This window comes from Hordeum vulgare, chromosome 6H (assembly GCF_904849725.1).
Source record: "Hordeum vulgare subsp. vulgare chromosome 6H, MorexV3_pseudomolecules_assembly, whole genome shotgun sequence".
In the NCBI taxonomy this organism is placed as follows: Eukaryota; Viridiplantae; Streptophyta; class Magnoliopsida; order Poales; family Poaceae; genus Hordeum; species Hordeum vulgare.
The window spans coordinates 416,794,324-416,809,256 of NC_058523.1; the positions used below are offsets into that span (position 1 = coordinate 416,794,324).

At 43.7% G+C, this 14,933-nt stretch overlaps 1 protein-coding gene and 1 long non-coding RNA gene across 4 annotated transcripts; one reads left to right on the forward strand and one right to left on the reverse strand.

Moving 5' to 3' along the window:
- Positions 1–1,578: 1,578 nt before the first annotated feature.
- LOC123402252 lies at positions 1,579–12,401 on the reverse strand. The gene is made up of 3 exons (XR_006611250.1): positions 12,309–12,401; positions 12,003–12,194; positions 1,579–1,905 (listed from the first exon to the last, which is right to left on the reverse strand). It is a non-coding gene; the product is annotated as an uncharacterized LOC123402252 (long non-coding RNA).
- On the forward strand, positions 12,347–14,626 carry LOC123402251 (cysteine synthase-like). Of its 3 annotated transcripts, XM_045096145.1 has the most exons (7): positions 12,347–12,526; positions 12,615–12,742; positions 12,853–13,055; positions 13,122–13,250; positions 13,606–13,764; positions 13,895–14,088; positions 14,201–14,626. In XM_045096145.1, the coding sequence occupies exons 1-7, from the start codon at positions 12,347–12,349 to the stop codon at positions 14,330–14,332; spliced, it is 1,125 nt and encodes a 374-aa protein (XP_044952080.1). In that variant the 3' UTR covers positions 14,333–14,626. The 3 variants fall into 3 exon arrangements, with proteins under 3 accessions (XP_044952080.1, XP_044952078.1, XP_044952079.1); XM_045096143.1 differs by having other exon boundaries at positions 12,853–13,250; XM_045096144.1 differs by having other exon boundaries at positions 12,853–13,250; positions 13,669–13,764.
- Positions 14,627–14,933: the final 307 nt, after the last annotated feature.

Sequence of the window (14,933 nt, forward strand, 5' to 3'; positions counted from 1 at the left end):
TTTGAATCAACTACATGTTTGCACATGGGTCAAGTCAAACCACTCAAATTACTCAGAGGGAAATACCATACTACCATATCACATCTTAGCCATTTTAATGCATGCTAACACACAAGGTAAATCATTATCAACTCCTAGCTATTTAAGCATGGAATGAAAAACTATGACGTCTAATTGTCATCATAAACATGTTCACGCATGATATACTCAATCAATATTGAACGAGCCAACATATTTACAAAAACAAAAAACAAGAAGAGTCCATACCCGTTTTCTTTGCCAAGATCAGTTCATTAAATATTGTCATTATTGCCTTTCACCTGCACAACCGAATGATGTGATAATAATAAAAGTGCAAGGGTGCCATGGACTAAGCTAGAATCTACATGGCAGTTTTAAACAAAGGAGAAGATATGGTAATATTGGTTCTTCGTTAGATCAACAAGAAAGGATATGAGAGCCATTCATCATTTTCATCGTGTCTTCTCCTTTCATGACTCAACAAAAAGGAAAATCAGAGAAACACACTAAAATATTTTTGGAGTTTTTGTTTTTCTTAAGAAAGAGAGATAAACTAACGGAAAACCAGAACGAGAAAAACTATTTACGCGAGAAAGCTCCCAACAAGAAAGAGGAAATCATTTTGGATTTTCTTTCAACACTATTACTAATTAAACGGGAAAGAAAAAAGAAAGAAACGAGAAATGTTTTTGGATTTTCTAAGGTTTTTCAAACACACCAGAAGAAACCAGAGAAATAAATCGAACATGGATATACAATGAAAGAGGATGAACATCGACAATTTATATGAAGTGTATGAACATGAATATAATGTCGGTGAGAGATACGTACTCCCCCAAGCTTAGGCTTTTGCCTAGCTTTGTAATCACCACTGGTAGTGTGGGAAGTGGTTGAGATGATAACTTGTTGGGGCATTCCTGGTTGCCTCTTCTGCCAAACGAGCAGCCTCTACTACAACATTGTACTCTCGCAGTTCATTCTTGAGAACGTAGTATATCTGGCAATACTGAAAATTGAGGTGGTCAATTGCACGCAAAGTAACAGGCATAGGCGTATATTTTGAAAATATTAAGTTATATTCATATCCTCTAGCACAATTTACAATAACTCATGAGAACGTTTTTTCTCGCCAAACCCGTACTTAAGATGTCAGATGAACAACTCAGCTCTCCCATGCCATGATAAAGTACCCTTTTTGTCTTTGAATTTTCCTTGGCCTAATTATTCCAGCTACTTGGGTGCTACAGGCATTAAACTGACACAGGAGTAGTCGCCCACTGGGTAACAAAAATGCTTATGATCTTACAATGCAATTGTCACTCTTATGATACTTTGGTAAACAGATTCAAATGATTTAATTGACTACGATGGTTGGTTATCTTTGATTTTTTATTACTTCTTGATACATCCATTTGAATGGCGCAGCAGTAAAATTGTTGCCCATGAGATTACGGGTTGTTGCCCATGAGGAGGGAGTAGAAATTATAACTTTAGTGCTGCGTGCTTAGAATCCAAGCATCAGCCACCTTGTAAGCACAACAATGTAGATGAAAGATAGATAAACTCCTGTGAATGTTTTCTTTTCTATGTAATAATCCAATACACCAAGAAGGTGAGAAACAAGCATTTTCTTCATAAAAAAAACCCGACTAAAACAGTGAAAATTAGATAGCAAGGCCATGAACAAAACAACAGCGAGTTGTTTCATAGGTCATAGCAGACACCTTAACTAATTATCTTTTCAGAGAGCAGGGAAGCTTGCCAAACAAATCTCTGTTGATTACTCCAGCATCTTCAGTTCATGAGTACGTAACCAGTCGTCTCAACGTGCATTGAAGTCACAGGCCACGAGACTAACAACGGCTACATTTGGTACTTTGCAACCTGCTAAATTGCGAAATAATCCATCACTGCCTTGAGTATTTAATACTAGCATATACAGCAGGATGATTGACGGTTCATCTCAGATTAAAATTACTAGTCATCTACCCGTGCATCTGCACGGCCTAGATCTTATAGGGGTACATAGTAATTATTAAAATTATATTTTTTGTAAAATGCAATTCTTGAAGTTTTGAATATCATACAATTGGATAGATGCTATGTTATCAAGTACTAACATCATGTAATAATCACATGCATTATAATCATACTTATAGGTTCTCATTTATGTTCCACAAACTGCCATCATTATTGTAAATAAAGCTTTCATGTCATAGTAGCAAAAATTCCTCTTTCTAAATTTTACGCCACCTAATATATCTAATATTTGTTAAACTAATATTTGTTCCACTAATTAATTAGAAGATGTGTTTATTTAAAGATAATTCTAGTGATTACTATTTAGGTGGATATGTGTTCCACTCGATGTTGCATTCCTTTTATTTCAGGTTGTATTACTTTATCGTGGTCGGTATATATATGTACCCAAAGTATAATGCTACTCTTAGCATAGTGCACTAGGCAGTGCTCCTACTTAACTATGAATGACGGCTATTCTTATTTAAGAATATTTCAATCTATAATCATCTTAGATAGTTGTATCTCGTTTTTTTTAGAAAAGCAGGCTGGGCCCCGGCCTCTGTATCGATTGATGCATATAGCCATATATTAAAACGCCATAATTGGCATAAGTACAATAAATGATTCAAAAGGACACAAAGATCCGAAAAAAAAGAGATACAAGGCGTACTATACGCCCAACCAGGGATGACGGGAAAATGTAGATGACTAGACACCTATTCTATTAATATGACGCCATCCAAACCGGTTGAAGATACCCTGTGGTACCATCTTCCATCGGACACACCCAGTATCCAAATGCTCCCTGGCTGCCACAGGCGTGAGTAATGACCACATGCGGATCAGTGGTAGCCCTGAAGATAACCTGGAGAAAGTGAACATCGCGTAATCTGTTAAAGATTAAGTCATTTTTGGTGTTCCAAAGAGCCCACAACATAGCACACGTTCCAACACGAATAAGTTTAGCAGTTTGGACCGCCACTCCCTGTAGCCACGCCCCAAATAACGAGCTAATAGTATTGGGAGGCCTAATGTTGAAAGCAATGTGCAGCGAACGCCAAACTAGTTTAGCCATAGAACAATCTAGAAAGAGGTGTTTAATAGTTTCTCTCCTAGGACAAAAACAACATCTAAGATTACCATTCCAATTTTGCTTGGCAAGATTATCCTTCGTAAGAATAATTTCTTTATGGACAAACCACATAAATATCTTTATTCTTAGAGGAACCCTGATCTTCCAGATATGAACTGACTTAGGAATAGTAGTAGAATCTATGAGATCAACATACATAGATTTGACCGTAAAGACTCCATTGGAGGTTAATCTCCATCGAATTTGATCCGGTCTATCCAAAAGATTAACATCCATTAACCTCCGGACTAGATGCAGCCAGGTAGTCCATCTATCACCCACTAATGACCTAGGGAATTGAATATTTAGAGGTATCTCACTTAGAATTGAAGCAACGGACGCTTGTCTACGTTGAGCAATATGGTACAACCGCGGGTATTGAATAGCTAAAGGGGCATTCCCTAGCCATGTATCTTTCCAAAATCTAATTGTTTCCCCATTTCCGAGGACAAACCTAGTTCTGTTGAAGAAATTCCAGAAGGGTGAATCAGTATTAGTGGCTATGACCTGAGATAAGGTTTTAGAGTGTAGGTACTTATTCGTCAAAATCTGTACCCACATCCCACCATTTTCCACAGATAATCTAAACAGCCACTTGCTGAGTAGACATCTATTCTTGGTCTCTAAATTTTCGATTCCTAAACACCCTTGATCTTTAGGCCGGCAAATAATATCCCACTTAGTTAGCCTATATTTAGTCTTACCCTCATCACTCTGCCAGAAGAAACGCGAACGATAAAAATCCAATCTTTTCCGTACCCCTACCGGGACTTCGAAGAAGGATAGAAGGAACATAGGCATACTTGTTAAAACTGAATTAACAAGCACCAGCCTTCCTCCATAAGATAAAAGTTTGCCCTTCCAGCAACTTAATTTATTTTCGAAACGATATTCTATGCATTTCCATTCCTTATTTGATAACTTGCGATGGTGAATAGGGATACCTAGATACGTAAAAGGCAAATTCCCCATTGTACACTCGAAAAGTTGATTATACGTGCTTTGTTGGTTTTTGGCATCTCCAAAACAAAACAATTCACTTTTATTGAAATTGATCTTCAGCCCAGATAGCTGCTCAAATAAAAAAAGGATTAGTTCCAAATTTCTAGCTTTGTTTAGATCATGTTCCACAAATAAAATGGTATCGTCGACATATTGTATAATGGAAACCCCTCCATCGACCAGATGCGGGATAAGTCCCCCTACAATATCCTTCTCGTTAGATCTCTTAATCATAAGCGCCAACATGTGAGAAACAATGTTAAATAAGATTGGTGACATCGGGTCCCCTTGCCTAAGACCCTTTAGAGTTTGGAAAAAATGACCTATATCATCATTTACCTTAACTCCTACACTTCCTCTTTTAATAAAACAGTCAACAAGCTTTCGCCCAAGCTCGTTGAAACCCTTCATACGTAATGTTTGTTGCATGAAGGATCATTTAACTTTATCATATGCCTTCTCAAAATCAACTTTGAATATAACACTATTTAGTTTCTTCGAGTGGATTTCGTGCAACGTTTCATGTAAGACAACTACCCCCTCAAGAATATTTCGGCAGGCATGAAAGCTGTTTGTGATGAGTGCACCACCGAGTGCGTCATCTTAGTTAGCCTGTCAGTTCCCACCTTTGTGAAAATTTTAAAGCTAACGTTCAGCAAACAAATTGGCCTAAACTGCTCAATGCGAGCCACCCCTTCTTTCTTTGGTAATAGCGTTATTGTTCCAAAATTCAAATGAAAGAGTTGGAGATGACCGGCAAAGAGATCATGAAACATGGCCAGAAGATCATCCTTAACAATATGCCAGCATTTCTTATAAAACTCCGCTGGGAACCCATCCGGTCCAGGAGCTTTTCCACTCTTCATTCCCCCAATCGCATCCCGCACCTCTTTCTCTGTGAATGGGGCAGATAACGCCTCGTTGTCAGCTTCTCCAACCCGAGGGATATCCGCTAACGTTTTCTCGTCCATTGTTACAAAACTATGATCAGGCGGACCGAACAAACGTTTATAATAATTAGAGATGTATAATTTTAGGTTCTCATGACCTACAATTGTACCCTCATCCTGCTCAAGCTGTAGGATCCTTTTTTTCCTGTGCTTGCCATTTGCAATCAAGTGGAAAATTTTTGTATTATTATCCCCGTGAACGATTGCCCGAACTTTCGCTCTAGTTGCCCATTTTGATTCCTCCTCTCTAAGGATTACTCGTAGCCTTTGCTCGGCCTGGCTCTTGAGTCCTCTCTCGTTCGCATCCAGCAGCATAGTCTCCGCTTTTCTATCCAGATCGTCAATAAGTTTGATAAGCCTCTCCTGCTCATCCTTATATGACCCTGCAATATTCTTGGACCACCCACGAAGGTACTGTCTAAGATGGCGGATTTTATTTTGCCACCTCATCACACTGGATGTTCCACCCAGATTCCTCTTCCATTCGTTGGCAACTAGGTCCATGAATCCTTCCCTTGAGAACCAACTTGTCTCAAAAGAGAACCCTTCCTTGTTGCCCATATGTTTTGCCGTACCCGAGTCAAGCAACAGAGGTGTGTGATCTGAGATCGCCCTCTGCAAAGCACACACTGTTACTAAAGGAAACTTCTGTTCCCATTCAGTGCTTGTGAGCACTCTATCCAACTTTTCAAAAGTTTGATTCGGTAATGCATTTGCCCATGTGAATTTCCTACCCGAGAGTTCTATCTCCTGGAGGTCTAAGGTTTCTATAATAGTGTTGAACATGAATGGGCATCGACCATCAAAGTTGTCATTGTTCTTTTCATCAGGCCGCCTGATAATATTAAAATCACCCCTATTAAGAGCGGCAATTTTTTATCGCAGATCCGAACTAAATCAGCGAGAAATTCAGATTTTAGATCCGGTTGAGCAGCCCCGTATACCGCTATAAGAGCCCATTGAAAACCATCCCCTTTGGTCGTAATCCTAAACTTGATCGCATAATCTCCAAACACCACTTCTCTATCTTGAAGTGTGTCACATCTTACTCCAAGTAGGATCCCCCCGGATCTTCCTCTTGGAGGGATTCAATGCCAATCAAAATCTATCCCCGCTGTTAAGGCACTTAGGAACTGAGAAGTGAATTTGTCCCTACATGTCTCCATAACAGCAATAAAATCAAGCTGATGCTCTACAGTTGCTTCAGCTAGGAATCTCGTTTTAGCCAAGTCCCGTAGACCTCTGGTATTTCAGAAGATTCCCCTCATCTCTCATCATAAAAAAAATTAGCAGTCTTTAACCGAGCACTCCTACGGACCGCCGAAACCGGATACACTTTCCCTTTCCATGGTCGTTTAGGTTTTTCGACGAGCCCCTGGTCCATATAACCAGGTTGTTGTAGCATGGCTTGGTCGAAAGAGTCCTCAACAATACTCGGAATAACCTCTCATACGTCTGTGCCTTCCACATCTAACATGTTATCACAAAAGGAATTAAGACCCACCATATCTCCAATCTCAGAATCTTTCATTGGTTTCACAGCAGCTAAGTTTCGCATAATATCAAGCGCCCTATCTACCTCTAAATCAAGTAGATCATTAATAGAATTTGAAACTTGAGCATGTGAACTACCCAAAGAAACCCCAATGGAAGCAACATTGTTAATGATCTCTTGCGGTTCATAATGAAGAATAGAATTTTCTATATTAAAAGACATACATGTCGACATTTCTGTTTCCTTCATCCTTGCAGCCCGCATAGCTCTCCTTAGCTGCAAGTCATCCACATCTGGTTGTTCCTGAATCCGCTGACTGGATCTCCTTCTGGATGTCAAGGGATCAGGTATACCTCCAAATGCTATGACCTCCTCAACTGAACGAGAAGATGCACTCTGCTAACCCCCCTCCGCGGTGTGAACGAGAGACTCCCTAGAGGTACCCTCCACAGCGATCAGTGTGACCTTCTCACCTAACTGTGGGTAAGGTCCCTGGTGATCCCCCTCGCCCACAGGAATCGGTGAGTCCAGTGCCTCCTGCGCCTGGACCACCGCTTCTGTGGGACTGCAATCGGGACAAAGTACATTGGGTATGACCTGTTGTTGCACATCTCGCAGCCCCTTAGCCTGAGCCAAATACTGGTCTAAGGAAACAGCTGGCAATCCAATAATCGGCGAAGAAGGTTGCAGCGCCGCACAGGATGGTAGTTTCCCTGGAATAGAAATACGGACCTGACGTTTTCCACTTAGGTCGGCGTGCGTCGCCCTATAGCCAATCTGGCTGGTGCGGACCCAGGCTCGAGCGAGCCAAATCGAAGCTGCTCCAACGGTGCCAAAACAGAGGCCCGCCCCCTGCCAAAGTAGTCGTCCCACCTCCTGTTGAGTCCTTGGGAGTCTCCTGTGTTCCTGGCTGCTTGGGCGGCAACCCCTCCTTGTCTGCTTCTTTAGCGCTAGACTCATCATCCCCATCAAACATACCGGCATCCTGATCAGCTCCCCCCTCAAACATAGGTGGGCTCTCGATCTCAATGCGAAGAGTATATCTCATACCCCCGTGAGCCCAAACTACTTCATCTGGCACGAGCTCGATATCGATAACACTAACCCGTAGACTAGCAACACCTTTGGCTCGAGAGTACGCTATGTCAACCTTCTCAGTCTTACCAATAAGAGACCCCAAACTCCAAACCACCTGAAAATCATTGACCGCCCTGGATGGCACTCCCGAAAATGTCACCCAGATATGATGAAGAGGGATCCCTTGCGGCTCCTCACTCTTCCAAGAATCAAACTCTAAGAGGCAACACGTGCTTGGAACTCTGCACATGCCGAATTTGAGTATCCGAGCCAAATCGTCCTTGGATGGGAACACCACCTTGAACACATTGTCAGCAATCGCAATGGGATCCCATCGAAACGAAGATGATACCAGCTCACACAGTTGCTGTCCTACCTGATCAGCACTCATATTCCCACTGGTCACAGTAACCGCACCCGTGGGATCCACATCCGGCGCATGAACCGCCGTCGTCAGAGATGGTGATTCAAAGAACATAAGCTCCTGGCAGCAAGCTCCATAGATTGCTACGACAGGCATCGGACCCACTATGAGAGGACAGTCAATCGAACCATGTACCAGTTTGAGGCAAAACTCACACACTTTCACCGTACACTCAGATACAAAGTGGCCAGTTTCACCACACCGATAACAAGTCATCTTCTCCTTCCTCCGCGCCCACTTGGATGGTCTGTCACCCCCATCAGGTTTCGCACTGGAATTGGCTATGAACGATGACTCGACAACCGCCATCTCAGTGATAACCTGAAGCTGCTTGGGTGCCACAGCAGGTGCACCCGGTGCCAGGTCAGCAGACTGTGGCAGCGTTGACTTAGGCTTCCTGCCACCACCGCGTCCTCCCATTGCTGTCGATACCCGCCCCTCCTGGGTTGCATAGGACCGGCCACCCCCGACTAAAAATTCCCCGGAGGCCCTTGCCAGGCGTACCTGCCCCCCCGAAGAAGAAGATCCACGATGCTGACCCTGTCCGTATGCATTGAAACCATCATTGCCCCACCGTCCCCTCTGCTGTATCCGGTTGAAACCATCAGCCCCTGCCCCCGTCGGCGATCTACTGCGTCACCGGGCTTGCGCCCTGGGGAGGAGGACGGCCGACTTGGCCTCCCGATCCCCTAGACTGAACAACCGGCGTCCTCGCTGGTTGCTCGGTAGCCTGCTGCGGTGGCTTGGCAGGATGGATCTTGGGCGGCGGCACCTTGGCCGGCGGCGCACCCTTCTCGGACATGGTCGCCGCCGCTCTATCCGTAGATTGGATGATCGCCGCGCGCCCCAAACCTAGTCTGGGAAAACCTGGACGTCCTCACGCCCTTGCGATCGATCCCAGGGTCTTCTCAGCGATTAAATACCCCCTGGTCTGGAGTCCCAGCACGAGTCAGGCTAGGACTCTGTGCCGTGCTCACGGGACCACCGCTTAACTCCTCGCGGCTAGCAGTCGCAGCCCGAGTCAAACTCGAAACCGGGCAGGGAACCGCGACCTCAGCCTGGGCCATATACCCCGGTTGAGTCGCTGGTTGTGCCTGTTCTGCAGGCCCCTTTACCGCAATCACTGATTTCAAAAAACGATCCCGAGTAACCCGGGCTGACGGCACTATCAACGCCGGAGTAGCCGGACGTATAGTTTTTAGCATCTTCTTCGATCTCTGCCTCCCGGTCACCCAGCAATCAGGCTTGAAGAAATCGAACAAAGCAAGAGGAGGGAGATTTACCTTAGGTATTGGACCTACCCACGGTTTCCTTGATGCCCCCTGAGCCTTCTTCCTCTGTAAAATTAGATCGCGCTCGATCTTGTCGTCGTGCAGAGCTGCCAGCGATGGGGACGGGGTAGGCGGAGAAGGATATCCCGGCGACATCCTCTCCACAATCACGGATGTGCAGCCATGTACAGTCTTGACACCATCCTGCAACGATGACAGCTCGTCGTCCTCTTCCGTAGCTGAGTGAATGTCCCAAAACCTCCCTTTGTTCGGACCTGGAATCAGCTCCGCCCCATCGTTGCCTTCGTCATCCGAAGAAAGGTCGCAGACCTGAATGTTCTCCGCAGACGCCTGCTGCAGCACGACCTTAGATACGCAACGAACAGTGAAAATATCAACCTGAAAGCAAATCCCTTCCACGAACTGCTCGCCCTCATAGTATCGGCTGACGAGTATGTCGTCCTCTCCATCACGAAGTGTTAACCAACAAGAAAGAGGATTGAAAACAATCTTACCTTCCTGCTGAAATGAACTAACCTTTGAAAAAAGTACAGTCCAAACGATCCGCTGGTGAAGTTGTGTCGCCGGCGAAGCCAGGCTGGCCGCCGCCGAACAAACGGGAGATCTCTCCCAAACGGCCGGCGGTGTGGGCAAATCTTGGATCACATCTCCGGCGCCGTCCAATATCCCCTTGTCGCCCTGATCGCTCGGAAATCCTGGATCTCCTGGATCGCCAGGTATCCCCCTTCAGAATCTCACCCTATCTCGTAATAATTGATAAAAATATTTAATTTTTTATGGATGCGGTTGTGAAATAATCCTATTTGAAATTATAGTGTCCGTCTTGCCAACGCCTACCACCAAATTCAATGATATCCATTCAATTGATATTTATTAATAGGTTTATATGAAAGTTTTCTTATGCATGCTAATGTATCATATTCTTCTTGTGTTACAATTAAACGATTTGACATATAAAAATATTAGATATCGATAGTGATGTTGTATCAGAGAGCCATTAGGGAAAGATTTTTGTATGTCCATGCCTAGTTTATTTTATCATGGCTATAGGTCTTTTTTTTACAATGAGATTAATTTTTTTTTAATCTAATACATGCACGTGTATTTTTTTTTTCTTTGTATAACCAGACTGGCTTTTGCTCTTTATTTTCATCAGAATTGGTATGTGTTATTTTTTTGTACGTATTGTTTTTTTGCAAGGTGAAGGCATATACTTTTTCCCGTACCTAACGTGGTTGTTCACGTGGGTGTTCAGGATTCCTCTTTCCACTTTCTTTTTTTATTGGGAGGACTCCTTTTGGTTAGTACGTGCACGATACATGAGGATTTCATTGTTTTGTGACATGTGAGACTTTCCTTTTTTTTTAGTATCTTTTTTTTGTACGTGAGGCTTTTTTTTAGGGAATAGGCGTCCACCGCAGATCCGTACTAAACATCCGCCATCCGAACGACCGTTCGATGTACGCACTCGTAGCCGTCCGATCCACCTGCTAGCACACGGCTCAGTCGTTTTCCCGATCAGTTAATTCATGAAGCAACGGTCTAGTTGCATAAACAACGGATGCGTTGCGGAAACAATTTCTAAAACAACGTCTCTGGTCGCGGTGGAGACCGCGCTGCCGGGCACGGAGGCGACACCGGAGGCCACTCGGGCGTAGCCCCTACTCAGCCGCATCGGATGGGGGTCCTCGGGGGCTGAGGGATGGCCGAAGGCGACAACAACGACACCGGAGGCGGCGGCCGGAGCTCGGCCAGGTCGGGCCCGTTGCTAGGGGCAACGAGGGGAGGAGGTGGAGGCAGCTACGGACGGAGGGAAGTGCGGCGAATGCGATGAGGCTACTGCGACAAGCGAAGGAGCTCAGGAAATGGGAGCTCAGCGGCCATGGCCATGGCCGGAGCTCGGGCTTGGCGGCGAACGGTGCTAGGAGAGGGAAACGACGACAGGGCTAGGAGAGTTGTAGGAAACTGTCATGAAACAATAGGTGAGCTGCAGGAAAAATGAAAGCGACTTCGGCAAACTATCTTGAAACAACAGGTTAGTTGCAGGAAACTGTCCTGAAACAATAGGTGAGCTGCAGGAAAAATTAAAACGGCTTCGGCAAACTATCCTGAAACAACAGGTGATTTGGAGGAAACTGTCCTGAAACAATAGGTGAGCTGCAGGAAAAACGAAAGCGGCTTCGGCAAACAATCCTGAAACAAAAGGTGAGTTGCAGGAAACTATACTGAAACAACATGTGAGCTGCAGAAAAAACAAAAGCGACTTCGACGAACGCGGGACGCTGTCGACTGTCTGATCAACACATGATCGAACGGCCATGGAGCTGGCAGACGGGCGCGCGTGATCAACCGATAGAATGTAATCTTTTACTTTTTTTATGAGATGCTTTTCTTGTTTCTAACGTATGAGTTGAACGTGTCACATGCAATTTTTTATAGAACGACATCATCTGCGTTACACAAGTTTTCTTTTTATCCCGATCGTAAATTTTACAATCTAACGGCTAGATTTATTCTGATGATGTGGATTAATGAGACATCATTAAAAGTGCCTCAAATTAGTAAGTAAGAGATGTACTGTACTTACAACAATGTTCCTTTTCACCCTCTGCATGATGGTTGATTGTCTTGTTCTCTAAGCAGGGAAACTTGTGGCCCAAGTTCCAGGCCTCCAACCGATGGGTCGTTTCTTGTCATGTAGGGAAACTTGCGTTCCAAGTTCTAGGCTTCTATCCAATCGGTGGTTTCTGAATTTGATATCTCATTGGCATGCTGCACACTGATGTAGTGTCATATGTCAACAAACTTCAATTAAAAAAATGTCTGGATGGAAGTTTCAGGGACACTTCCCTGAAACCTCCAAATCCAGTATTAATTTATCCATGTAGTATACCATCAGAATGGGACTTCTCAGCTATATAACATCATTGAATGCTGGAGCGCCTCTTATTTCTGTGCATCCATTTGTTCAAGACATTCGAGCTTGCTAGGTCTTCTAGTTTTATTTGTTGCAAAATAAGTACCAGAGTAATGGAGCCGCAGGAAGGAAGGAAAGGGATACCATCTCTGCTGTCCTCACAAGGGGAGTGCATTGCCACCAACATCACGCAGGTGCCTACTTCCTCTGTATATAGTCATTATTCCTTCACTGTACAAAGCTTGTTATCTTTAATATGCAAGTAAATTCTATGCTTTCCAGCTCATTGGTTGGACACCACTAATAGAACTGAGAAACATCGCCGAGAAAGACGGCATAGGTGCTCGGCTGATTGGGAAGATTGAGCCATACCAGCCCCTTTCCTCTGTGAAAGATCGGAGTGCTCTCAGGTGGCTACTCTTTTTTACTCCCTTCCGAGGAAGAAATTATTCACCTCAAATGTACCATTCGTAACATCATGAGTATCGACAACAATATGAATGAATGAAATCTTTTGTAGATTGATCGAAGATGCAGAGGAGAGAGGCTTGATCACACCTGGCATCACAACGCTTCTGGGGGTCACAAGTGGTAATCTTGGCATCGGTGTGGCGTTCATTGCTGCTCAGAAAGGATACAAGTTCATCGCCCTCATGCCTGCTAAACTCTCGCTTGATAAGCAGATACTTCTGCGATACCTTGGCATAGAAGTGGTATTAGTTGGTAAGGATCTGAGGTACCATGCCCCTCATATCACGTGTCAGATGGTAACATGCTTGTCTCCTGCAGATGCTGTACAGCATGGATTCAAAGCTTTACTTGATAGGGTAGAACAGCTGAAGAAGGATGTGGAAAATGTGTATGTTCTTGATCAATTCACCAATCCTGCAAATCCCGATGCCCATTTCAGATGGACCGGTAAGTGGTAACACAATCTCTTTGAACTAAACTGGATGCAACAGAAGTAGCGTTTGAGTAACTTTAGATTCTTTGATTACAAGACCAAAAACTCTTCTCCGCAAAAAAAAAAAAGACCAAAAACTCAGTTGAAGACTATGAAATAACTGACTAACTGCAAAAGGCTTTCGCCCCGCTTTATAAGTGAAGCAGCAACCCAAGTAAATTGATGGATGATATGCAGTTGTCATGTGGTGTTGGCCTTTGCAGGATCACACTTCCATGCAACTTTTCTATTTATTTTTATTTTATTTTTGAGATTCTTGACTAAAAAATGAACCTCGGCACTAATGTATCAAACTAAATATGTCCTTAGGACCTGAGATATGGAAAGATACAGCAGGCAAAGTGGACATATTTATAGCTGCTTCTGGTTCAGGAGGCACCATCACAGGCGTGGGGAGGTATCTCAAGATGAAGAACCCATCTGTAAAATTAATGTGCGTTGAACCAGCTGAAAGTCCAGTGATATCAGGCAAGAAACTACTACTACTATGATAAATATATTGAATAAATGATACTCCTACTAGACATGTTTGGTTATAAACCTGGCTACATTTCTTGGCTTGTAAATCAGCAAGATATTCCCTGCCTATGATCTGTAGGTGGCGAGCCGGCCTTCCACAACATCCTAGGAATAGGGCCAGGTTTTGTGCCGGAAATATTGGATAGATCCCAGATAGATGAAATTGTAACAGTAACTACTCAAGAAGCTATGGACATGGCTAGAAGGTTGGCAAGGGAAGAAGGATTGCTTGTTGGCATATCTTCAGGGGCAAATGCAGCCGCATGTTTAAAGGCAAGCTCCTTTTTGAACAGTCTAGGATATTTTTTTAATTTGCAGATGCTAAAGTAAATACTATACAAATCCGCTTATTATGCAGTCCTCTGATTCGGGTACTTCCTGATAGGTTGCATCAAGAGAGGAGAACAGGGGAAAGATGGTTGTGACAATGTTTTCCAGTGGTGCAGAGAGGTATCTGAACTCGGAGCTCTTTGCGCAGGTGAAGGAAGAGTGCATCAACGTCAACATGACCCTATGATGTCCATGTCGAGGCAATGACACCGTAGGGGTGATACAGAAGTCTAGTGTTATCTTACTCTAGCTTATAAGAAGTGGATGTTTCAGTTACTCAAATACCATAAACTGTTTAATACTGTAATTAAGAGATGAAATAAAACACGACCCTAACTATCACATGACCTAGGATGGTTACATAGTTCCAAGGCTGGGATCACTTGAAGCAGGGCCGTCCTCAGAAATTGGGGGCCCTGCGCGAAATCTGTAGTTATGCCTTAAGTATTGAAAAGCTAGTTGTAGCTGTGTGCATGATGCAGAGGCCGGGGGTTTAATCTCATTTTCGAAAATAAATAAAAATTTATTAATCATGCTAGTAGTACAATTTTATGCAAGAATTATGTCTTGCCAAAAGTCGACTCTTCAAACCCTTAATAATTACTAAACTAATTTTTACTTGAAAAGAGCCATCCTTCTGGTATTTGTTTACACAATTTCTTCCACCTAGTTGCTGCAATTGTCAACTGAGAAAAAAAGGAAATAATACCAGGGATGTGGACAAATTTCCAGGAAAGAATAAAGGGCATCATTATCGCTAATGTGATTCTAGGTCAAACCAAAAAATT

Bases quoted from the DNA above. Each gene is read 5' to 3' on its own strand.
- LOC123402251 (XM_045096143.1), top strand. From the start codon at position 12,347: ATGCTGGAGCGCCTCTTATTTCTGTGCATCCATTTGTTCAAGACATTC. The intron at 12,527-12,614 runs GTGCCTACTTCC...TATGCTTTCCAG, and splicing joins TTGCCACCAACATCACGCAG to CTCATTGGTTGGACACCACT. The intron at 14,089-14,200 runs GCAAGCTCCTTT...ACTTCCTGATAG, and splicing joins ATGCAGCCGCATGTTTAAAG to GTTGCATCAAGAGAGGAGAA.